Genomic DNA, 27,719 nt, shown 5'->3' with positions numbered 1-27,719 from the left:
CATCAGTAAGTCAATGAGGCCAGCTTCATTTATTAGCAATATGCTAAGGTGTACACAACCACATATCTGAAGTTACTTGCAATAGTAACTTGGTTAAAAGACCCAAGAGCTGAGAAAAGACTACACAAACTATTTCTATAGACTGGATATTTGGTACCACACAAAAATATATAGTTCGGTTACATTACTGTTTCCATAATTCATTAAAAAAATGTAAAATATTTGTTGCTATTTTATACTAGTTCATATTTGTCTTACTTAGCACACAAATGTTGTTCAGCTTTGTAGGAACAGCAAGAGAAAAAATTAAAACAAGACAAATTGCTTAATGCCATCATATATATTTAGAAGATACTAAAACAGTCCTTTGTTGTTTTGTTATTAGAGAAACACTATTGAATTACCAAGTTTCAGATCAATGGTGATGTTTATTTACAAAGCTATGTGCAATAATTCATTACTTACATTAATTCAAACATGTTTGAACAATAACATAGTGAAGAAAAAAAAATTGTCCATTATGCTACAACATTGTGTGGGCAACACCTTTTGGAATTAAAAAAATACAAAATTGACAAACATGACTGGAAAATTATTAAATAGTTTGTAAAATTAGTGATAATTCAACATAAGGCTTAATTTGTTTATATTCATTTTATTCCAAGGCTGAAACAAGATTGTTTGCTCACAGAAACATAACCACAATGTGTTTGCATGTATGGGCTTACTTGTTTGATGTATATATATTTGCGTGTACTCATTGTTAAACAGAAAGAGTAGACTAGTACACGGACTGTCTTCACCCAAGGAAAGCTACTAAAAACACCTGGCCAGCAGGTGGAATAAAAGTTTAAAGTAGCTAATGGCAAAGGATAAGGGAACTCTTCTGATAAACTTGAGTCAAGATCATGCCAGGTGATGCTGCAATATTTCAACAGTATACAGGGTCCAACATGTAAAATTTAATATTTCGACAATGAACAGTTTGTTTTTGTTTTTTTGTTTTTTTGTTTTCAGAAAATTTTCTTTCATATGTTATAATTGACAACCAGTTCATACATGTAAGTGTACATGTATGGCAAATAGTGTGTAAGATTTAAATAACTGCCATTCAGGCATCAAATACAAAACAAATTAGTTAAAATGTCCAATATAAAATGGGAATTTGAAAAGTTGTATGTGTGGTGGACTGCATCTAATGTTAAGGTAGATTGTCAGTAAATTGAGAAAAGAGGTGTGGGCAACAATCAAAGTAGCATCACCAGAAATGACAAATGGTGTTTAGAAAACAAACTCATTGACAATAATAAAAATAACAACTGCACAATGTGGAAGTGAGGGGGGTGCTGACAACCTTTCAAATAAATAGTTCATATATTTTTGGTATGTTTTATAATTGTTTTTTTTTTTTGAGTTGTTTTCATTTTTTTTTGTTGGTTTGTTGTTTCAGTTTTTTTTTTCTCCATAGTCTTTCCAAATTGGTTTTGCTTTCCCAGCAAAGACATCAGTGGGATATTTGTTGGCTAAATGTGTCAGGATTTAATAATAGGAGAGAATCAGATATTTTTTTTAAATCCATATACACACACACACACACACATATATATGTATGTGCACATCTGTATGCATATATACATACATACATACACACACACACATGTATTTATACACACACAAATAGCTCTACATATATATGCACATGTATTTATATATATATATATATAACATACATTAATACATATATGTTACATACAGATACATATATGCATACAAACATATACAAATACAAACATGCATATGTGTGGGTGTGTATGCACACACATACATACATCTCTACACACACACACACACACATATATATATATATATATATATATATATATATATATATATATATATATATATATACATACATACATACATACATGTATACACCCAAACACACTCACAACCATTTCACACATACATACTGACAGACAGATAGATATACATGCATGTGTAGCATATATATATATATATATATATATATATATGCATGTGTGTGTGTGTGTGTGTATGGTGAAGTGCACAGTCAGATTACCTTCCTGCACTTGATGCACAACCAACAGGACTGCTACTGTTACTACCACTTGAACCTAACATCTGCAATATATTTTTCGTGTACTGAAGCTCTTCCTGCAATAAAATTGATATTCAAATATTAAGAGTTGTTAAATAACCATGTCTAATAAAGAGAAATTACATAATAATTGGATAGAATATTTGTATAGATTATATCATCACAATCATCGTTTAATGTCTACTTTTCCATACTTAAATGAATCAGACAGAATTTATTGAGACAGATTATTTTTGTGACCAGACGCCTTTCCTGTCACTGACCCTCACCTGTTTTCAAGCAAGATAATATTTCCCCGTAGCAGGTCATGTTTTTCGTGGAAGAGTAGAAATAAACTAGAAATAAACAGCCTCGCTTCTATGACAAAGAGGTTCATTAATAACACCACACATACACACAAATAAAGGGCCTCTTTAAGTTTCTGCCTACCAAATCCACTCACAAGGTTTAAGTCAACCCAGGGCTTTAATAGAAGATAGTTGCCCAAGGTGCCATGCAGTGGGACTGAACCCAAGACCACATGGTTGGGAAGCAAGCTTCTTAACTGCACAGCCAAACCTGTGCTTATACACACATACATACTTATGATGTATATACATATATAAATATATATATATACATGTATATATATATATATATCATCATCATCATCATCATTTAACGTCCATTGTCCATGCTGGCATGGGTTGGACAGTTTGACCACACGTACACTTTCTATGCTGCCATGTGTTGTGCCAGTTCATCATGGTCTGGATCATTTTTTCTTATTGGGCACTGCCATGTCCATGTATTGATGCTTGCACATGTTGTTTGGCTTGCTTTCTATGACTGATGCACCAACATTAGAGATTGAATAAAAGGACCTCAGAGCCCTATGCATTCACAGCTCAGTTTGTTAACACAAACACATGAAATCATGACAGGAAGGGCATCTATCCACAGAAACATACAAACAAAGAAGGAAAAGCAAGACTTGTACTCTATCAGCAATACCAATGTCTCTAAGCAAAAGTGGCATATAAAAAGCACTATTTGAGTGCGATCGTTTCCAGCTTCGCCTTACTGGCACTTGTGCTGGTGGCATGTGAACAAAACATTGGACTGACTCATGTGCAGGTGACATGTAAAAAGCACCATTTGAGCGTGGCTGTTGCCAGTACCGCCGGACTGGCCCTCGTGCTGGTGGCACGTAAAAAGCACCCACTACACTGTCGGAGTGGTTGGCGTTAGGAAGGGCATCCAGCTGTAGAAACTCTGCCAGATCAGATTGGAGTCTGGTGTAGCCATCTGGTTCGCCAGTCCCCAGTCAAATCGTCTAACCCATGCTAGCATGGAAAGCGGACGTTAAATGATGATGATGATCTAACTGTACTGAAAATATGCTCGGAGCAACTGGGACAACAAGAAGAACTCATATGAAAAGATTTACAACACCTAATGTAAACATGGAAAAATGGCCAACAGATTGAATGCAGACAGGATGTACTCACTCTAAATTCATCTCTTCCATGTAGAGATTTAAGTTTTTCTTGTAAGATCTCAATAAATTCCAGCTGTGGTTGTTTACAGTCTTCAAGAGAACGTGGATGATCAGTAAGAATAGCTAACAAACATGCCATAAGATGTTCATGGAAAAGGGAATGGTCTTCACGCAGATGTCCAATCAGTTGCTCCAACATACCCATATCACACAAAGTCTCTGTAAACAAGTAGAATCAGATAAATTTGAAATTACATTTTTTAAATTAAGAAAATGATGAATTTAATTAAATTTTTAGTAACACTATTTTTTTTTTACATATGAAACTAAAGCAAAAAAATAAAGAAAACAGAAATCATAGCTGTTTAAACAGGTCAAATTTAAGACTGAACTAAAAAAAATAAAAAATTCGTTTTTTTTTTTTTCCTCCCTTGGTGCAAGTGAAATATTCTATAGAGGCACATAAAAAGCACCATCTGAACGTGGCCAATGCCAGTGCCGCCTTGACTGGCTTCCGTGCCGCCAGTGGCATGTAAAAAGCACCATCTGATCGTGGTCAATGCCAGCTCCTCTGGCCCCTGTGCTGGTGGCACGTAAAAGACACCCACTACACTCTCAGAGTGTTTGGCGTTAGGAAGGGCATCCAGCTGTAGAAACACTGCCAGAACAGATTGAAGCCTGATGCAACCTCCTGGCTTCCCAGAGCCCAGTCGAACCGTCCAACCCATGCCAGCATGGAAAACCGACGATGATGATGATGATGAATAATTACATAGATATACAAAAAACACCCCCAGCTAATATTAGTTTGATATTAGATAATCCAAGGGAATTAACTCAGTAATACACCGAGTCAACTAACAAAACGTTATGTATCGGTTTCTGGAAAGCAATATAGATATGGTCTATTACAGATTGAGAGCTTAGCTTCCTATCAATCAGAAGTGATAGAATTCACTTCATAATGCAAAAAGACATTAGATGCAGTTCATTACAATCATGAATATAAAATACAATACTTGTGAATGTAGTTGTTCTAATTTTGCTTTTGTAATAATTTCCAATAAAATTTTCATAGAATGCAACAATAATTTTTATTTGAAAAACTCTTTAATTTTACAAGTACATGTATTTAGTTATTTTTATTACTTAAATCTGTTTTAGGATTTACATCACAGAAACTTAAAATCCACACAGTTAAAATTAAAAAGGCCCATTCCACAAAGATCATGGTAGGCAGCAGACGTAATAATCTGGTCCAGAAGTTGGAATTGCAACCTCATGGTTCTAGGTTTGAACCACAGAATCTTGAGTACAGCTTGGAGTTGGACTCAGGAGTATGGAATTAGGTAAATGGAAACCGTGTAGAAGACTGTCATATATGTATGCAATAACCTTCACTGATGTACAAGATCATAAAAACAGAAATACTGGTCATAGACTCTTGCTTCTCACTCTCAGTCATGTAGTAATTAATGTAGTAATTAATCTAATGGAAACTTGTAACTAGCAACTTTACTGTTCATCAATTTTGATACGAAATTTTTAAAACCTAAGAAATTTATGCAAAAAAAAAAAATCTAAACATAATACAACAATTAAAAAAATCACCTCTAAAATTGGAATACTATAATCCATAAAACCTACCTTTCACTGCAGGCTTTTGGTTAACAATATTCCGCAACAAGAAAGCAGATTTTATTTTGAGCTTTTCAACATCAGCTTGCATAGCTCTCATCAAGTAAGAGAACCCATCTCTTTTGATAAAATTATCTTGTGCTGATGGTTCTTCTCGGCATAAACCTGTTGTAGATAAGAGGAAACCATTCAATAGCAATGCATTTTTTTTTATACATATATATATATTTTTTATTTAGAGTTATGATGCTTCAATCTCTCTCTTTCTTGCTGTATGTACATACACACACACACACACACACAAACTGTCATCTCTTTTAATTGAATAAATGCACAAGAGCAGTGACAGTCAATAGTAAGATTGGTAGAGAATCAGACAAAATAACTTGTGGCATTTAGTTAAATTTTTTAATGTTCTGAGTTCAAATCCTATTGTGATACATGTTGAATGTAAACCTCTCAAGACTGACAACATATATACTGGGGTGAGTGTAAATGACTATACTCTAGAAAATGATGCCCCAGCACAGTTATAGTACAAGGACTTAAATTAAGAAAAAAGTGCACTGGCTACATGATGAAGAAATTCACTTTGCCAATGTGGTTTGAAATTCAGTTCCATTGTCGAGTACCTTCAGCGAGTGATTTCTATTTAACTTCAAGCTGATGAACGACATGTGAGTGAATTTGGTGGATGGAGACTGTAGGAAGCTTGTCATACATGTATATGTATGAACAAGCTAATTTTTGATTAACAGTATTACCATATCTCTGTAGAGTTAACCTTGAGAGACATAGCTCCAATCGATCTAACACATTTAATAACAAATTAATGATGGCAATATAGCTTGAACACAGCTTAGATACAAGACTTAGAATAATTAAACTGTTCCACAAAACTAATGTCATCTTTTTGAGCATGGCCGTTGCCAGTACCGTGTGACTGGCCCTCGTGCCGGTGGCATGTAAAAACATTCACTACACTCTCGGAGTGGTTGGCGTTAGGAAGGGCATCCAGCTGTAGAAACTCTACCAGATCAGATTGGAGCCTGGTGCAGCCTGCTGGCTTGCCAGTCGTCAGTCAAATCGTTCAACCCATGCTAGCATGGAAAGCAGACGTTAAACGACGATGATGATGACGATGAATACATTAAATGTGTTAATTATATCTCAACTATTGTTGTTTTATGTGGATGGTGTCCCTGAGCAATTTATTTCACTAACGTATATTATAACTACCTTAAATATAATAACACTAACTTTATTTAATACTCTTTATTAAGTCCACAGAGCAGATAAACTGCTAAATAAGATAAGCTAGAGCAATATAAGTGTGAAATATGTCTCCAAGAGAAGCTTTAACAGATCACTCAGACTATACAAGTTGTAGCAAAGTATTTCCTTGAAGGATTAAAAAACACATTGGACAAGCTGATAGCAGTTGGAACACCTTTGGTTATTTGATAAAGATTGAATTAGGGTAAAAGAACAATACATTTTAAGTAGTGACAGCCTCTATTTGGCAGATAAATGGGCAACTTTAAAAACATATCAACTCGTTTGAGCTGTTCCAACATTTTATAATGTAAGAAAAGAAGCCTCTTACATGAAATAGCATGCAATGCCTTGATACGGACACTGGTAGTAGAATCATTGTCCAATACATCCATCATTGTGTTGAGTAACTCAGAATCTAATACTGCCTTCTGACAGAATGGGTTATTTTGAACAAGGGCTGCAATAAGGTCGAGTGTCCTCCAGCGTAATTCTGAATTAGGATCATGAAGAAGACTGGGCAGGATCTCAAAACCTCCAATTTTAAAGAAATCTAGAATAAAGAGAAAACACAAAAATATGATGTAATTATGATTCTCAAACAAATTAACTAAAAAAGATATTTTCAAGATAAAAGAATTCTTAACAAAGACAAAAAAACCCCACCCAAACGGTCAATGACATCAATCCCAAGTACCTGACGAATTCTTTATTTTATATAGACAGTAAGCCTCATAGGTTATCTAACTTTGGAAATGCAGGATCAACTACACCCACCCAGGGTATATAGGATGAGTTACACTGCATCTACAAGGATATAATATGGATTACAGTTGGCTTCAGCTGGCCTCTACTCCTGATTATATTTGTACCACTCCCAGAACATTTTATGCATTTACCCTGGGCAATGCCCTTCTCCATGGGTGCACAGTGCATTCCCCACTACTGTGGACTTGGTTGATCTGTTGACTTGTGGAGCTTATGAGCCTTCATAATATACTTTGATCTCTTATGTTATTTCAGTGTTTGCGTATTCACAGATATACACACGTGTATATGTTAATGCACATGTGTGTATATTTTGATGTACATGTAGAGGTTTTTGAGTGTATATGTAAGTATATATATATATATATATATATATATATATATATATATATATTTAATATGTGTATGATTGTATTTTGTATGTATATACAGATATACTCTTTACTCTTTTATTTGTTTCAGTCATTTCACTGTCGCCATGCTGCAGCACTGCCTTTAGTCGAGCAAATCGACCCCAGGACTTATTCTTTGTAAGCCTAGTACTTATTCAATCGGTCTCTTTTGCCGAACTGCTAAGTTTCAGGGACGTAAATACAACAGCATCAGTTGTCAAGCGATGTTGAGGGGACAAACACAGACACACACACACATATATACGACGGGCTTCTTTCAGTTTCTGTCTACTAAATACACTCACAAGGCTTTGGTCGGCCCGAGGCTATAGTTGAAGACACTTGCCCAAGGTGCCACGCAGCGGGACTGAACCTGGAACCATGTGGTACATAAGCAAGCTACTTACCACACAGCCACTCCTACTTTACTCCTTTTTATATATTTGTGTATGTATGTATGTATATTATATTTTATATGCATATATATGTATTGTCTTACACTGGATACTGAAGTGCAGTATAGAACCCATTACTCAGCCCAATTTTGGCTGCATGTCACACTTTACTGTGTCCCTTTTTTTGATACATATACATCATCAAAATACATATGCACAGGAGTGGCTGTATGGTGAGAAGCTTGCTTCCCAACCACATGGCTCCAGGTTCAGTCCCACTGTGTGGTACCTTGGGCAAGTGTCGTCTACTATAGCCTCAAGTCAACCAAAGCCTTGAGTGGATTCGGTAGGTGGAAACTGAAAGAAGCCTGTCAAATATATATATATGTATTTGTATGTTTGTGTTTGCCACCTCACCATCGTTTGACAACCAAAGCTGGTGTGTTTACGTCCCTGTAACTTAGCAGTTCAGCAAAAGAGACCGATAGAATAAGTAATAGGCTTACAAAGAATAAGCCCTGGGGTCGATTTGTGCGACTAAAAGCAGTGCTCCGGCATGGCCGCAGTTAAATGACTGAAACAAGTAAAAGAATATATATCATTACTGTTCTTGGCTCACATGGGGCAGTTGGAATTTTGTTGAGGCAGGTTTTCTACAACCAGAGGTCCTTCCTGTCACTAACATTCACTGTTTCCAAGAGAGATAATACTTTGCTATAACCAGACATGTTTTTAAGGAAGATTGGGTATGAAGTACAACAATGTTTATATATTAGAACAAATATAACAAGAGCACTCAGAGAGCGCAAACCTCCACCAAGGCAATACCAACGTCCTCTCAATGATTAGCCAGAGATGATTTTTAAAACGAGAATATCTGAAATAAACTCGACTGTTTTCACAAGTATGAATACTAAAAATGAACCCGACCACTCTCAAAACTTAAGTAAAAAAACTGGAAAAATAATCCAGAATCTTTGTCCGGTACCTGATCAATCCCAATGGTAGTCATGGAATGTGAAGGTGGCTATAGAAAATTTAGTAACAGCAATAAATAGCTTTTCCTTATCTAATACAAGCCAAAGTTAACAAATTCACCATTCAAAACAGTTACAGCCTAAAGGGAGATAATTGAGAAAGACTTGAAAGTTAACATAAGCTCGTAATCACGTAAAGTAAATATAACAAATAATCCAGAATCCTTGTCCAGTGCTGAATCGATCCCAAAATCTAATCAGTTCATGCCAGTCACAAGGCCAAACATTCCTGAAAGTTTCATCCGAATCCATCCAGCAGTTCTTGAGCTATCTTGTTCATGGACAAACAAACAAATGTAACTGAAAGCAATACTTCCGCCTTCGCTAAGGCAGAGGTAATAATTGTTAATCCAACAAAGAAAACCTCTCTGCAATTGCCAGACCTGCTAAAAATATCAGCCAAATACCACCATATCATTTTAAAATACGGAGAGGACACTTTCAATAATGAAATCAGTCCTAGATATCATTAAACCATTTGATACTAACCCACCGGAGAATGCCCTTCGTTCTATGATAGAAACTTCTTGTTTTAAGAATTATCTAAATTTTAACCTTCCAGCAAAATTTTTGTTAATTTATATTCCAAACTTCAGCTAAGAATGAGAAAATTATTTTACAAAATTCAGCATTAATTGTAAAAAAGGAAGGGTATTTCAATAAAACTTTGGAAAGGAAAGGGTTAAACTGATGGGTCAGGGCTAAATAACAGCAACAGTAATGACAATATGAAAACAGTATTAGTTCTTATCAATGCAAAACAAGTAAAAGTGTAAATGTATAAGAATTCAAATTGGCAGATGACAAAAGCAGAACTCAAGAGATGAAGGCAGTTTTTTTTACATATTTGATAACAGAGCTACTTTGTTCAACTGAATTCAAAAACTCTATATAGTTTCTGTAGAAATAGTGGCATCAAATTTTGGCACACGGCCAGCTATTTTGGGGAGGAGTAAGTCAATTACATCAACCCCAGTGTCTAACTGGTACTTATTTTATCGATCCCGAAAGAAAGAAAGGCAAAGTCAACCTCAGTGGAATTTGAACTCAAAATGTAAGGACAGACGAAATGCCATGAAGCATTTTGCCTGGCATACAAATGATTCTACCATCTTGCTGCCTTAGTTTCTGTAGAAATATTTATTGAAAGTTCCTAAACTTAGGATAAGGTGCCATAGCCATGAAAAGGAAAGAACTCTTAGCATAAGAAAAATGAATTGAATATCACTTACCAATTGCAAAATCTATATATTCACACCATTCAAGCAATTCTTCAAGAGCAGCCTCCTTGTCATCATCTTCATTTTCACTATTTGGAGACTTTAGAATACGGATACATTCTTTCATACGCCTAACAGGACTCTCAGTCAAGCTATTGAGTGCTCCTTCCAGCCATTCACGATCCTAAAAGATAAAGAAGACAGAAAAATGGTTAATCAAAATTAGATTTTATTATTTATATCTTTAAATAGAAGCAGCTATCTTTCTGATTTATTCAAAGAGACTATTAATATTCAGGTAATTCATAAATGAAATTATTATGAAAGAAAGAAATCATAAATAAACGACAACAACGATGATTTCAAACTAAATTTAAAATCTTTTATGTCAAAATCTATACTAGTTATATAAAACATTGAAAAAATGTAATTCTGTTTATGAAATGCTTAAAGCAAAGTTGTAATGCATTCAGTTTCATGAACAAATTATAAAATAAATCAGAATTTGTTTCATAAGACCAAAATATTATTTGCAAAAAGGAAATATTACATTTTTTTGTATAGTCTTCAATAAGTTTCTCACCTTTTTACAAACTTACCCTCAATATATTCTGAGTACTGGACCCTCAAAAGGAGAATATTAACTCTCTTAACCCTTTTCATACCAACCAACCAACCAAGGACTGCCTTAGTTTCTTTCTTCTTTTTTTTAAAATAAACTTCTTGTTTTAAATTAAAACTTTCCATCAAAGTTTCATATTAATTTGTCCCAAACACTAGCTTAAAGGAGTCCTTTTTACCTGCAATTTTAGGGAAGGAGTAAGTTGATTACGCCAACCCCAGTGTTCAACTGGCACTTTTTTTATTGACAGATAAAGCTGACCCCAGCAGAATTTGAATTCAGAGCATTGAAAGACAGAAGATACGCTACTAAGCATTTTGTCTGACACCTTAACAGAACTGTCAGCTTGCAACTTTACACCAGCTTAATAATGACAACCTTCATCATCATCATCATCATCGTTTAACGTCCGCTTTCCATGCTAGCATGGGTTGGACGATTTGACTCAAATTCTTCATTATCTTTTAAATGAATTGAAACAAAGGCAATGCATTGCAACAGCAATATGGTAACAAAAATCATTTTGTAAGGACACTCAAAAAACTCTGCTAAACAGTATGGATTCCTTACCAGATTCTTCCTCTTACATTTTGAAATTACACTAATTCAAATTGGAAATTAAAAAAAGAAAAGCTTTTTTTAATTTTTTTATTTTCCACTAAAGCAGTACATTAAATATAATCAATCCACACATATGCAGTATAAAAGATTGCAGCCAGCAAAAGACTAATCCAGTATTGCAGAGACTACCTATTTACATCATGGAGAACTGTAAAATCATCATCATTGTTTTTACATGTGCTTTTTCTATAACATGGACTGGACAAGATTTCTTGAGGCAGCATGCTATGACCAGATGCACTTCCAGACTTGTTTTTCAAGCAAGGTACTTTTTCACTGGTCTTTCATTGAAACCACAAGGTTCAGTTATACATGTTGCCAACTATCACTGTCCTTTATCACCTCCTTTGAGATCAGACTTCACCACTACATTCTAGGTTTCCCTCTTTCACGGATTCCATCAGTTCATATACTGTATAAGTCATCCAATTGCACATAAAATTATACTTCTTATATACTACTGACTTTATGAGCAAAGGTTGATAAGTTAATTGATATAAATTAATGATAATCAATAATGATCAATGTTGATGATTAACACATAAAGCGTGACGGGTCACAATCGTGGCCATCAGGCACAGGTCGACAGGCCACGATCATGACTCAGATAGATGCATTTAATTTATGGGCGTTTGTTGGGGTCTAATGTCACTCAAACACCCTTTTGAGTTTTCTAGTTTCTAATTCAGTTTCTTTTATATGTCCTAAAACTTCTGCAGTTTTTTTTCATTAGATTATTATTTGTTTCTTTAGGTAATGCAATAAATTTGTGTTCAAAAAAAAATTACTTAAAAAACATTTATATACTACAAAAGTTATTAAATGCAAAAGGGGCATTACTTCTGCTTTCTTTCTTCCTATCAGCCCCTTCACACTTACTTTGCTCATTCCACTTTTCGTTCTTTCATTCCCCCTCCTCTCTCCTCTTTCACTTCACTCTGTCCCTTCCATTTTTTTTTCACCCCTCCTTAATTCTTCTATCCCTCTGCCTCTATCTCTCTCTTCTCTCCCCACGTGACCAGTGTTCTGCCAAGCTTGACCGTTCTTTCTTGGTTCAACTACCATACGTGCAACATCTATATTCCTCCTTGTACCTGTCAAATCTTATGCCCCTGTTGTAAGGCTTTACTTCCACACATGCCAGCTTAATTTAATTTGTCCTTAGTCAAAAGACGCCTGTTGTTATGTCCTGTTATTTGTATTTGTGTACCATTTCTCCGTTTTTGCCGTCCTTGTTTTCGTATACATTTGCTTGCTTTCTTCCAAGGAATCTAGTGCTCTTAGCTTAGTTTTTCCTTGGGGCTGGCCAGATTGGAGCAATCTTAAGTATAACTAGCCAAAATTGCAAAGATAATCTGAAACTTGACTGAGGAAAGAAAACTCCAAATGACACGTCCTTGTTTTCTTTGTATCGTCTGTCTAAATATAGCGGTGTACGCACACTTTGCCCCCCCCCCCTCTCTCTCTCTCTCTATATATATATCTATATATATATATGCATATGTATTATTTTTCACCAGTTTCAGCTCGAGAGCTGCCGCCATGCTGGGGCACTGTTGTTAGCTTTGCAACACTTTCACTAAACCTCTAATATATGGCATTTGATGAATGAGGAAGTTTGACATTGTTGACATTGCTGCCCTCATCTGCATTTCTTGCCACAAGGTAGGTTCATCCGGAACTCTTAACAGGAGATTCAGTTTTATTTTGAAGATGCCTACATCCACCCCATGTAGGTTCTCTCAGGTTTTGAAAGGAGAATAGTGCTGCTTGCATGGGTTAAACAGAATTTGTTGACGCAGATTTTCTCCTATTTCCTGTTATCCACACTCACTTGTTTCCAAACAAGGTAATGTTTCCTCATAGACAGACATGTTTTGCATGAACGACTGGAAACAACATCACATGTATAGCAGTGATGCTCGTTTACAACCAACATATGATGTCAACACAATAGTATACACAAACACACATAAATATATATAATAGACTTCTATCAGTTTCTGTCTACCAGATCAACTCACAAGGCTTAAGCTGGCCCAGGGCTATAGTAGGAGTGTATGTACATATATCATCATCATCAAACGTCCGCTTTCCATGCTAGCATGGGTTGGATGATTTGACTGGTGAACCAGATGGCTACACCAGACTCCAATCTGATCTGGCAGAGTTTCTACAGCTGGATGCCCTTCCTAACGCCAACCACTCCGAGAGTGTAGTGGGTGCTTTTTACAAGAACTTACTGTGATACAGAGAGAAAGAGAGAGTGAGAGAGAGTAAGAGAGAGTGAGAGTGAGTGTGTGATACACACATCATCATCATCATCATCATCATTGTTTAACGTCCACCTTCCATGCTAGCATGAGTTGGACGATTTGACTGAGGACTAGTGAACCAGAAGGCTGCACCAGGCTCACACACATATACACCAAGAAATGAGGTGTTCATGGTTGGAATGCTTTTGGCTACAGAATTAATAACAGCAACAAATTCTACCATCCATCTACTTCGACTGAATATTAATGGTAGCACAGCATCATTTTATAGTCCAGAGTTTGAACACTAAAATTCCAGCTATCCACATCTGACTGTACAGAGCAACTGCAGTCAAGTGCTGAAATGAAACGAAGGAAGTCACACAGATTTGTGAAAGCGTATAAAAGTTAACAGGACCATGGGCAACAAATTCTGTCCATTTTTCTTTTCTTTTTATAACAATAGTTCTCTCAACTGAAATATATATTGCAGATGAAAAGAAATTTAAGAACCATTCTAAATAATTATTAGTCATGGCTGTGAGGAAAGAAGTTAGTATTCCAACCACATGGTTCCAGGCTCACTCCCACTGCATGACAACTTGGGCAAGTGTCTTCTACTATAGCCTCGGGCTGGCTAAAGCCTTGAGTGGATTTGGTAAATGGAAAATGACAGAAGCCCATTGTATACACACACACACACACACATATATATATATATATATATATATATATATATATATATATATATATATATATATATATACAAACACATACATATATATCTCATCATCATCAGTGTTTAACGTCCACTTTCCATGCTGTCATGGGTTGGACAGTTTGACTGAAGATTGGAAAACTAAGCGGCTGCACCAGGCTTCAATCTGATTTGGCAAGGTTTCTACAGCTGGACGCCCTTCCTAATGCCAATCACTTCGAGAGTATAGTGGGTGCTTTCTACATGCCACTGGTGCGGGGGCCAGTCAGGTAGCACTGGCATCGACCACACTCAAATGGTGCTTTTTACGTGCCACCAGCATGGGAGCCAGCCAGATGGCACTGATATATATACACACACACTCACACACATATATATTTGTGTGTGTGTGTGTGTGTCTTTATGTCTGCCCCTTCTCCGCCACTTGACGACTGGTGTTGATTTATGTGTTTATGTCCTTGTAACTTAGCAGCTTGACAAAAGAAACTGATAGAATAAGTACCAGGCTTTAAAAAAAAATAAGTAACAAGACTGATACATTCGACCAAAAATTTCTTGAGGTGGTGTCCCAGCATGGCCACAGTCTAATGACTGAAACAAGTAAAAAAAAAATCTCTAAAACAATGGAACTGCACTACATACAGAATACAAAATATGTTGAGTTTATTTATTTCTTTTTTTTTTGTTTACATGAAATAAAGATTTATTTTTATTTCAGGTTTTGCTAAATACCATTTTAGTCACCTGTGGTGTGTGACTAAGAATGATTTTACCTATTTCACAAAGATGATGTTTTTCAAATTCATGTCAAATGGTCTATGCGATTTAGTCTATAATAGAATCTAACCATTTCATTTATTAATTATGCGCGTAAATATTACGGGAACTGAATATACATGAAGAAATCATCATTACATTTGACTTGTATAAAAATATTTTTTCTTCAATTCCATTAACTACTCAAAATTGAAATTTTAAAATCATTATTTCATCGATTTCAAAATCACCAGACAACACACACACACACACGCATATTGCATACACATACACGTCTAGCCTTGTGAAAACAGTATTGAAAATGATTTCATCTACATATGGATACATCGAAAACCTTGTGACTAGAAGAAAAATCAATAAAATCACATTAACATAATCTACGTCACTCAGATACAACTTACTCGAATTTATATCAGAAATATTGAACATTATCTACAAGACAAGTCAAGTGATATAAAAACTACTATAAAAAATCATATTTAGTAAATATCAAATGTACAAAATATATATATCACATTAAATCTATGCAAAATATTGATTGATTTTGTTACCAATCTATTACGCTACTTTAAAGTCCATTCATAAAAATTCATTCATACATTTTCCATTCACAAATTCATCACATGATCAACCCCAAGGTCGAGGTAGAAAGGCTCACAGATACAGAAACAAATTTAGGAGTTACCATACACAAAGACACATACATAAATGCTTATACTTTTTTTTTTATATAGATACATACACAGATGATGTACATATACATAGGTATGTGTATATACATAAATATATTGATACATACAAATAAATACATACACACTCACACACATATATATACACATACATACATAAACACATATATATACATATACACATACATACACACATACAAATATATATATATGCCTATATATTTATATATATATATTATATATATATATATATATATATATATATATATATATATATAGCGGTAGGCCCAGGAAGACCTGGGCTGAGGTGGTGAGGCAAGACCTTCGTACATTGGGCCTCACCGAGGCGATGACTACTGACCGAGACCTTTGGAAATGTGCTGTGCGTGAGAAGACCCGGCAAGCCAAGTAAGATCGTTGCCAGTGCCCCTGGACTGGTTCTTGTGCGGGTGGCACATGAGATGCACCATTTTGAGCGTGGCCGTTGTCAGTACCGCCTGACTGGCTCCCGTAGGATTTTCGAGCGAGATCGTTGCCAGTGCCCCTGGACTGGCTTGTGCGGGTGGCACATAAAAGACACCATTTCGAGCGTGGTCGTTTTCGTGTGGGTGACACGTAAAAGCACCCACTACACTCTCTGAGTGGTTGGCGTTAGGAAGGGCATCCAGCTGTAGAAACTCTGCCAAATTAGACTGGAGCCTGGTGTTGCCATCCGGTTTCACCAGTCCTCAGTCAAATCGTCCAACCCATGCTAGCATGGAAAGCGGACGTTAAACGATGATGATGATGATATATATATATATATATACAGGGTGTCCACAAAGTCTGGGTACATGGAGTAAATAAAATCATAACATAAACAATTAAATAAAGAAATTATTATTTCTTAAAGTATGTGTTAATCCCCATGTACCCAGACTTTGTGGACACCCTGTATATATGTTAGGGTATTTACCTTCCTGTAACTTAATGGTTCGGCAAATGAGATTGATAGATTAAGTACAGGCTTTAAAAAAAAGTACTGGGGTCGATTCATTTGACTAAAAATCTCTCAAGGTGGTGCCCCAGCATGGTCGTAGTCTAATGACTGAAACAAGTAAAAGTTTAAAAATATGCTGCAAGTCAACTTGTGATCAAGTAAGACCACTTCCTAGACCCAGTAAGTCCATGCAAGCATTTCAAGAGTCCAAGAGTTTTCTGTGTGTGAATTTGTTTTGTGTGGATGAAGTGCTGCACAGCACCAAACTCACTTTCATGGCAAAACAGAAGTTGAGACGACCAGAAATCAACTGCCCTTCAGGTTTTGGGGTTTTATTTTTATATATAAGTTAAACTACTACTAGAAGGAAGTTCTAATGAAACTAGGGATCCTTCATTCCCAGTAGTTCACATATTAATAAAAGTAACCCATAGCTATGACCCTAAATGGCGCTACTACACCAGGTCAGAGGAGGTCTGGGAATAATAATGGTTATGAGATGGTTCCACACTCCTCAAAATCATGGAATGGCCATGTTCTTGTGTCTTCTAGTATAGCAACAAAATCCTTGTGAGGGGGCTTGGGAGACAGAAACAGTGCAGAAGACTGTCATGTGGATGTGTGTGTGTGTATGCGCACACCCCCATTAAAATAAAAACTGGGATCAATGTGATTGGCTAAAAAGCTCAAGGCTATGCCCCAGCATGGCCACAGCTCAAAGAACAAAAGGATACACGTATACCCACACACAATACTTATATATGATGACCGTCAACTTGTCCAAGTATAATTACTTCTTGGAGAGTTGTAAATTGTTTGGAGGTTACCATGGAAGCATGAAAACAAAGGAGAGTTGCTAGCCAGTGGGGTTTGAGGTCCAATTCTTGAAATAGGTTAACCCTGCTCATACCTTTTCCTAGGTCCTTCTTGATTAACATGTAAGCAGTGCTACCTCTGGAAAGGGTTACTTAATCACTTAAGGGGTTGCAGAATCAGAAGCAACCAATGTCTCAAGTTATTTGGCAATAGGTTTGCAATTACATACTACCAGTTAGTCATTGCAGGGTCTTTTCCCCATCATGGGTTTTCCGAGAAGTTCCTGTGCATGAAATTGATTAATGTAAAGCATGCACTTCTTCTGGTGGCTGGAATAATCAGAAGCTGAACAATTGCCAGGTTTTACATCAAAGTATTCTTTCTCCAGCTAAATATTCAAACAAGACCACTCCTAAGCGGTCTTTTGACATCATCATTCACCATCACTGGTATGTGTACCCAAACAATTGCTAGAAAGTTTTGGATCCTATGCTAGGTCCATCCCTGTTTTTGATAGGTATTGTCCTATTGTTTTTCTTGCAATACTCCTTTGTCAGGCAGGTCTGGTGGGGAGACAGATTGACCATGAAACACATTGTACTGGACATGTTACCATACATGTATATGCATGTGTGTGTGTGTGTGTGTGTGTGTGTGTGTGTGTGTGTGTGTGTGTGTGTGTGTGTGTGTGTGTGTGTGTGTATTAAAATAAATGAAAAAAAAATAGAGCCATGAAACTCAAGGCAAGATATTAAATATGTTTATCATCATGATTTATGACTGAATATGGAAGACCAGAAGACCCTTTTACTTTATCTACCTTCAAAAACTTGAATGTTTTCCTCAATGCCCTTACTGTGCAGTGTTGCATGACAACTCACATTTAGAAATCCCATGGATTCAGATGTCCTGAGTTAGTAAGGTTAGACACATCAAGACAAACACTGGAAATTTTACCTTGAAATATTCCTGAACATGCTTTTGATTCTATGCTAATGCAGATTTGGAAAAACGCAACTTCATTTGGTTCAAGATCCAACATGATGAACTCAGCTTTACACTTCTGTCACCTACATCTCCAAGGATGGATTCAGGTTTTGCATGACAATAAGAACTTCAAAAGACTCAACTGTAATTACTCAGCAGGTATGGCAACTGAATGTCTTGGTTGACTGCAAATTTCTTTTCATTGGCAAAGAATCTCACTTGCACTTCCATGTGCTTTAAGTAGCCGAGAAGCTTTGGGACTCACTTAGTTCTAACTTTAAAACAAACTGCAAGAATTGCTACAACAGACCATTTTAAACCAGCCAGAAAGGTATGGGTATATCTGTGATCACTGTAGGTTGCCTAAGATAACAAGAGAATATTTGAAGCTTTATTGTAAATTGGTACCTTTGCATATATTGTGCCAATACTGATGCAACACTATGTGTATCATTTTGCCAATATTTTGTCATATTGAAGCTATCACAATATGTAACACACACACACACAAAAAGTTAACTTTCCAGACTCGTTACAAGAAATTAACTCTTAATTCACCATACTTATGGAGATAAAACATTTTTTAAATGGCCTCAATTTAGTTGTCTGACCTTGTACAAAAACGTATGTGTATATATATATGTATGTATACATACATATACATGTATGTATATATACATATATATATATGTGTGTGTGTGTGTGTGTATGTATAAATACATACATATATGTGCACACATAAATGAAATTCCATTATAACAAAGTTGATGAGGTATGAAAAACTTCACAATAATGAGACTGCCAGAAGAAATCAAAGATATTTTTATTCAAGCAGTACACAAGAATAGACATTTAATGAAACATTTCTTTGGACCACATTCCACAATTTATTTTAAAATGTATTGTTCTCTACATTCTTACACATGGTAACAGAAAAATCAATTGTGACTTTTCATTAATTATATTTATTTTGACTTGTATACTCCAATAATATGTATTAAATTGTTTTATTATAAATTTTATATTATATACATTGTTCATGCCCCAGTTGATATTTCTATATTGTTCGTAACTATTGTCAAAGACTATCAATGACCAAGTTAATTGAAGACGCCAAACAATTCTCTGCTCTTTTCTATAGAACTAAAGTTGACTAATATTGCTGTTTGCTACCAGTTACAAGTCTTTGTGTAATAAATGTTTATTGAAAATATTGAAGATGAATTCCTCTTCTGTAAGTCACCACAGGCCATGACCAAGTCAGCCAATGCCATGGAAATTTTTTAGGGTGAATGGTTTTGATGAAAGAAATTCTAATGAATGTCATTGCTGACAATGCACAGGCCATGCAAGGTTCAAAACCATGATTTCAAATGTTGGTGGTAAAAAAGAGATCTGTAGAAGTAATATGTATGCACTGTATATAAACTGGAAAGCCCTGTCTGCTCAGACATTAACAAAGGATTCGAATGCTATCATTAAAAGGGTCATTGTGTCAAACTGTCAGCACTAAATACAAGGCTCTCTTGGAAAAGAAAGCACTCAGAAGACATTTATTGGAATCATTAACATTTTTGAAGAATTGAAGCTTCCTTAACAAGGAACGAGTGTAAATCTTTACATGAAGGCAAAAATTATATATTCCAAGAAAAGATGGCTCTTTAGACACAAAGGTTCCAAATAGGAAGTTACAATTCCTAAATCAAAGTTCCCTTACTGAACAACCACAAAAATATTAAAAAAAAAAAAAAAAATCCAGAGAGAAATCATTGAGCATTTAGTAAAGTTGAAAGAAGAGTGTGGTACCGTTTTCCTGAGCTGATCAAAGAGAATGACCTTGATGATCAACAATCTACTGATCAACACAATTCCACAACTAATTCCAGAGGAATTTTTGGGAATTCAAGAATGATTATACTGCACAATTTCTCCACCACAGGTGTTTTATCCTTACATGTCAAAAAGCTATTCTGGTGTTACCAATCATGCATTCCATTTAGGCATTAAAATATTTTTGTAAATGTGGCTTTTAAAGTATATAAATCATTCGGTTGTTGAAAATAATCTACACAGTACCTTTAGTGACTATTCAATAATAGAAAAAATATGAAATACTAGCCACAAAGTGCATTTAAAAATCATCTGCTACATATTACAGTAGTATTAAACATCAAAGTTTAATAGTATAAGTTTGTGAATTCGCTTATTTTTCATTAGGTTTCATTATTTGATGTTAAACTGATTTTGTTCTGTTTAATTTTTGGTCTCATTTTATTGATTGTGCACAAATGGTTTGACAAATATTCAGTAAATCAAAGCAGACCAGTCAAGAACTACTAAGTAAGAGAGAATCAAGTTGATGTTGAACACTTCTTCAGAGCGTAGGCGGAGACCTTAGCAACACCCATAGCTGATTTGTGTTTAATTCTAATTTTATGATTAAGGTGTATGTATGTGACGGATGCTGCATGGCCTAATGGTTAAGATGCTTGTGTCACAACCAACTGCACAGATGCTAATGTACAGCATCAGAACAAACATCTTTTCCCATAGCCTCAGGCCAACCCAAGTCTCAAGAGATTGGGTAGACAGAAACTGGATAGATTGTGTCTGTAACACAAAGATCCAAATTGTCATATAGCAATTGATTCTGCTTGAGAAGTGTTAAAGCTAAACATTTTATGTGGAATGCTCAGCCAGTTACATGCTAATCCAATGAGTAATTAGTCCAGTTGACCAAACAACCAAATGGAGAGCCATTATATATAGGTGTGTGCATGTACATACAATTATAAGCTTAAAGATAGACTGATTGTACAAAGAAAGCGATCACCAAAAGGCTTTTTTTTTTTCAACATTTCCCATCTCACCTTTCAAAATTTACCGTTTGAAACTTTGAACAATAGTCTCTTGAGTTGCATTTTATATTCTTTTTTTTCTGTCTTCTTCCTTCCTTTCTTTTGTATTCATTTTTTTTTTACCTTCTTTCTTTTGCATTCATATTCTTTAATCATGAAGTACTTCTTCCCACATTGTAAAGCTCTTACTCTTTGATACTGCTCTTCCACATCTTTCATTTTCTTTTGTCCTTTTTTTTTTTATAGGAGATTACTCCATTTGCCTGTGTAGAACATCACCACTCTACTCTTTACTATTTGGTGTAGCTTTCTTGCTTATCACCACAGCTGTTGGATTTAACTACAAATATGCACAATACAAGTGTATTTTGGTAATTCAAGAAAACTAGAAAGAACTCATCAACTGGAAGTGAATGCAATGGTGTGAAAATGTGTAGGCAAAAGGACTGTTGAATGTTAGATATGATGTCTGACAAAGGATTGTAGCAATAGAAAAATTCATCTCCATTGTAAAAGCATTAAAGCTCATAAAGTCAACAGTAGGAGCAATAAATGACAATAAACACAAAATTAGGTCAAACACTCAAGCAGCTACTTCATTAACTGCTTGGACATTGATACAGTGCCAAGTGTAATATTTCCAACAAATTATTGATCCTTTTAGACAATGCACCAAGCCACCTAGTAAATATAAATTAGATTTCAGATAATACGTGAGTAAACTATATCCTCAAGAACACAAATATTTTGCTCCTGTCAATGGATCAAGGTGTGAATGCTAACTTCAAGACATGCCGTCTAAGAACTTTGAACCAATTAAAAAGAAAGAAAAAAAAAATCAATTGAATTGGAAGATTAACATAGAGTTAAGGACTTCTGGAAAGTTCAACATTATGGATGCTTGGATAACACAGCCACATAGTCAAAAAGATGAGATGAAGTGAAACCCTCAGTTTTGAACATGTTTGGAAAAATATATGGCCTGTCTGTATAGGTAACCTTACCATGTTTTCTACAAGCAGAAAGTCTATTTGAAATTCATCAAATCATATGACACTAACAACTGATGCATGGCTTGAAGAAGTCATGGAAGATGATGTAGTTGAGTTATTAGAATCCTGTAGACAGTCTATTTAAAGAGGAGCTGATTCTGTTAGAATGCAGCAGTCATTTGTATGCCTGTGATCACATAACCACATGACCAATCAGACTATCAGATGGTCAAAATGTGCTTTGCATCGTTTTAGCCTTCACTGGCTAAAACGATACACACATACATACATACATAGGCATGACAGTGTGATTTTTAAGTTTGGTTCTCAACCATGCAGTTCCAGTACAGTCCCACTGTGTGACACTTTGAATACATGCCTTCTATAGCTCAAGTTCAAACAAAGCCTTGATGGAAAGTGAAAGAAGCTGAGTGCCACTGTTATACAAGTGGTGTCGTTCATTTCCAATTTATCATGAAAATGTCCAGTCATGGAGGAAATATTATCTTACTTGGTAACCAATGAGGCATCTGGAAAGACATTAAGCCATGGAAAATCTACTCCAACAATACACTCCTTATACCAACTTTTGAGTAACTGCCATTTTTACCTTATTATAAATATATACTTAAAAGGTCGTTGATTATGGCTAGTCTGAGAGTGACCATTAGTTTCGAACCTATAAAGTTCTTAGCGGTATAGGTAACTCATCAGACTTAGGCACATAATCTCTCTACAACTGGGGGTAGGAAAAAGTCTTGGTCAGCTAGGGTTGTAAACAAAAAAATCCTCGTGTGTGTGTGTGTGTCCACATTATGCCAAGACAGTTTGCCACTTACAAATATGACTTAAGTATACCATATTTTTGCTAATTGTTTTAGACGCTAATGTGGTCACAACCAAACGGACACTCTCCCTTTCATCTTTGATCCAGAGGAGACATCCAGGAGCTGCACTTGGCTGTTATTCATTTCGCCCAGAGTAGAATGAAGTACTTTGCTCAAGGACACAACACGCCAGCTGGGATTAGGAATCAGCCTTAACCACAAGATCATACATCGTGTGTGTGTGTGTGTGTGTGTGTGTGTGTGTGTGTGTGTGTGTGTGTGTGTCTAATGGAACCCTTTTAGAGTGATTATTTTAGTACGAAGCCTTTTTGAAAACTAACATTTCTCCGATTATAATAAGCGGCTACACATAAAAATCTTCTGGTAGGTAACAAGCAAATCCAGTTAAATTTTCCATACAACTTTTGGTGATTTCATGTTGAGCAACGTTTTCAATTTCGTTTTGCAACTTTCACGTACATGTTTTTCATTGTGGGTTCCGGTGGTTTATAGCTTATTCTGTTTGGGACTGGTGTCGTTAGGGTTCCAAGAGCTCCAGACACGAACAAGCAATCGAGGAAGCTGAAAAGAAAGCTCAACGGGCGATATGGCAACAAGCAAGCAACGTTAACATAGTATTTACGGAAATAGCAAGATTTCTTGAGAAATAAACTCAACGAAAAAGTTTTACAATTTATGCAGTTGTTTCGACTTACTAACCTTCTTCTGTCTTGTAGTTACATTTTAGTCTTTTTTTTTTTAATCATTACTGAGTATACAATGTTATCTTTATAATATTCACGGTTTTTACAGAATTACTCCCCTAATGAATAAATTAAAATCTCGTCCGAAGTCAACAAAATAAGCAGCTGGGCTCTCTCAAATACCAAATTATTTGCATTTTAATGACAATAATTGATCAAGTGCTTTTGTTGTCTGTTACAGTCTACAAAGTACCCGCACATGGGAAAGATCCTCTTCAAAGGCACATGGCGAATATCCCTTCCCACACTGTCGAAATCGTATGAAAGGCAAGGCCGATACAAAGTCACAGCAACTAAAAAAAAAGTTGGTGAAAGAAATACCTTCACATCTCAACGAAGTTTATAGTAATACTGTTTGGTGGAATTGTTATCAATCAGTAAATGTGAAGAATGTAGAAGTTTGTTGTCCATTTCATAACCCATTTTTCATAGTTCATGCAGTTTTACAATGCACGTTAATACATTATATAATTAAAATACATCGATAAGAACTTTAGATTTTGTTACTTCGAAAGACGATGTGCAGTGCAACGGTTAAATACCTTGAATATATGCCAGTTTGAAATGTGTTGCTAGCTTTTTCAACGATCAGTTAAGTGCACAATTCGATATTTTATCTCCAATACGGATAGATTATCGATTATTGTGATGCCGATGATCGATTTTTCTCTTGGAGATATCGGTCTTATGTAATGTTACAAATATACCACTAATTATTATTGAACTGACTTGAGATTAAATTAGCGGAAAAGCAGTCTCTAAGAGAAGATAAATACTTCCAACATGTCTAGCCACAGATTAACCGGGTTGAGCAGCTCTTATTGTCATCAAACTGTCCTTTTCTTTTTTACCAGGTAATAATGTGTCTTGGACTACATTAGTCAATGTATCCTTTCTTTTTAAAAGGTTAGGGTATAATGAAGGAGATTTGATTACTACTTCTAGTTGGTTGAATGAGCGCGTGGATGTTGCCTTGGTTCAGGATTTAAAGGTATTTAAAAGGACTATGAATTTATAAGATGAAACAAAACAACGAAAAAAAAAATAATTAGCATCTGAATCTGTGGCTTGTATTGATATATCCTAATAAATTAGTAAACCTAATAAGATTGATGTATTTTAATATTATTTAAGCAGTTTGAAAAAAAAGTCCAACGCAGTAATCGACCATATTGTCCAAAGACAATTTCAACAGAGACAAATGCAATGTTATTCCTACGACACATTCTTCGAAAAGATAGATCTATCTCTTTGTTTGTTGTTTTGTTCAGCCTCCACCACCAACATGTAGGTGCCAACCATGACCATATCATCGTCTTTTTTATGTCATTAAAATATAAAAGACAATTTAAACACGGACTAATTTCAAACATGGGGGTTGACAGCCATGCTGGTCTCCATCACAACCCATTACACATTAAACAAACGTATGTTTGAGAGAGAAAAAAGAGATTGCTGTTGATATTAAAACACAACACGAATTCAAGTCTTAGTAAAATGATTCCAGCCGCCTATTTGTTTACTACGATCACAGCAAAACAAGACCGAATCGTTAAGGAATTTTGTGTAGAAGGGATCGATACCGAATTCTGTGCCTGAAGTTGTGACCAGATCAAAACACAGAGTTTACATATCTAGTTTAGTTGGGTTTACATATGTTGTCTGGTTCCTTTACACAGTTGAGAAATCGCGTTTACACATCAATACCTTTGTGTAGTCTCATTAACAGATACATTTGTTGTATTGCCCCATTAATACACCTTAAATGTGTAATTATATTTACACATCTCTGGAGTCTTGTCGCTCCATCTATATATACCGTGTGGCCCCATCTACATATTAAAGATCTATACTATGATGTTAAGTAAAATTCGGTAAACAATGTTCATATTGGTAAAGTGATAAATAGAATTTGCCATAAAGTTAACATGAAGGTAATACAATAACAATAGAGACAGAGTCTACTCACTTCTGTTCCCAGTTCATTGACTTGGGATGCCCCTGCACTGGGCGCATCTTCTGCCTTCGTATTTTCCATACAAAACTTGAGCAAGTCCTTCATGTTGGACGGAATTCTATCTTCTCTCTGATCACCAGGCATCGTTGGCGCTAGTATATGAGCGAATCCTTCTGCGGGAAAGGTTTGAACACTAAACGTAGTAGTCGGCAACTGACCGAGTAGGAGGAGAAGTTACACTCGAGTGGAGAGAGAGAAAGAGAGAAGGCGAAGTTGAGAGAACGTCTCCGCTTAATAATCCTTATCATAAATAGCTATACTTCAGTGTGAAAGGAGGAGGCGCCCACTCAGGTGGCAGTAAGAGTAGTGATTTATATAACCTCACTTTACTACTATAGTAATGTCGTAGTAAAGTCACACACGCGATTCTACGCTTCCCTCCTTTTCTCTTCTTTCTTCTCTCAATCTTTCTCTCCAGACACCTTTGTTTTCCAGTGTTACAAGTAGATTCGGCTGTCAACAATATTTGTTGGATACTTCCGCTTAAACTAGCAGTAGGAGTTGTAATAGTAACATTGGTGGTAGGACATATTAGTAGTATTAGACGAGGAGGAGGACTAATAATAATGATATTGCTTACTGTATTAATAATAGTATCAGTGGTAGTAATATTGTTGATGGTGTTAGACGTAAGCTGAAGAAGGAGGAGGATTAACACAATAACGTTCCTGGTGTTAATAGTAGTATTAGTTAGTGTTAGTAATATTAATGTTAGTGTTAGTAAGACGAAGGGGAGTAATAAGGTGGTGGTGGAATTAATAGTAGTATTAGGATTAGTAATAATGTGATGATGGTAGTAGTAGTAGTAGTAGTAGTAGTAGTAGTAGTAGTAGTAGTAGTATGCCGAGAAATCGATAGACTGTCGGAAATATCGAGAACTTTCTCGAATATGTGACGCCGCTTTTACCGCGGGAGGAAGAGTAAGAGAGGAAAAACAGAGGGGGGAAGAAGACAGTGAAGGAGAAGGTATGAAGAAAGTGTGAGAGGAGTAAAGATGGTGAAGGAGAAGGTTTAAAGAAAGTATCAGAGGGGAAGACGGTTGAATGAAGGGGATGAGGGAATCGGTAGAAAGCATAATGATGTAGTTTCTTGGTCGTGAGAAAGGAGGAGCTACAGCAAAGTGGTGATGCAATCGTAAAAATAGAATACATATTGGTCGAAGAATAATAAATATCAAGCAAGTTTGCGGCGTTGAAATAGCAAGTGAGAGATGATTTGAGTGGGATGATAGAGTACAAATAGGGATAAACAAGTCGCTTTGGCTCGAACCATATATATATACATATATATATATATATATATATATATATATATATATATATATATATATATATATATATATATATATATATATATAACAAAACCAAACATACACTCATAGATACATATATAGGGATAAACAAGTCGCTTTGGCTCGAACCATATATATATATATATATATACATAACAAAGCCAAACATACACTCATAGATA

At 35.6% G+C, this 27,719-nt stretch overlaps 1 protein-coding gene across 2 annotated transcripts; it reads right to left on the bottom strand.

Annotated features, from left to right (window-relative positions):
- Positions 1-639: 639 nt before the first annotated feature.
- LOC106882843 (hsp70-binding protein 1) lies at positions 640-26,473 on the bottom strand. Of its 2 annotated transcripts, XM_089352987.1 has the most exons (7): positions 26,199-26,473; positions 10,337-10,508; positions 6,844-7,065; positions 5,247-5,402; positions 3,610-3,818; positions 2,081-2,175; positions 640-1,523 (listed from the first exon to the last, which is right to left on the bottom strand). In XM_089352987.1, exons 1-7 carry the CDS (start codon positions 26,328-26,330, stop codon positions 1,505-1,507), a joined length of 1,005 nt encoding a protein of 334 aa, XP_089209113.1. In that variant the 5' UTR covers positions 26,331-26,473; the 3' UTR covers positions 640-1,504. The 2 variants fall into 2 exon arrangements, with proteins under 2 accessions (XP_089209113.1, XP_089209114.1); XM_089352988.1 differs by lacking the exon at positions 640-1,523 and having other exon boundaries at positions 1,931-2,175.
- Between the last annotated feature and the right edge of the window lie 1,246 nt (positions 26,474-27,719).

This window comes from Octopus bimaculoides, chromosome 5 (genome assembly GCF_046866305.1).
Source record: "Octopus bimaculoides isolate indiv1 chromosome 5, ASM4686630v1, whole genome shotgun sequence".
In the NCBI taxonomy this organism is placed as follows: Eukaryota; Metazoa; Mollusca; class Cephalopoda; order Octopoda; family Octopodidae; genus Octopus; species Octopus bimaculoides.
The sequence above is the reverse complement of the archived record's forward strand: the minus strand, read 5'-3'. Positions and strand labels throughout refer to the sequence as shown.

Excerpts from the sequence above, each read along its gene's own strand:
- LOC106882843 (XM_089352987.1), bottom strand. The coding sequence starts at position 26,330 with ATGCCTGGTGATCAGAGAGAAGATAGAATTCCGTCCAACATGAAGGAC. Across the intron at positions 7,066-10,336 it reads ATATATAGATTTTGCAATTG|ATTTCTTTAAAATTGGAGGT; the intron begins GTAAGTGATATT and ends TCTTTATTCTAG. Across the intron at positions 3,819-5,246 it reads CCAAAAGCCTGCAGTGAAAG|AGACTTTGTGTGATATGGGT; the intron begins GTAGGTTTTATG and ends ACTTGTTTACAG.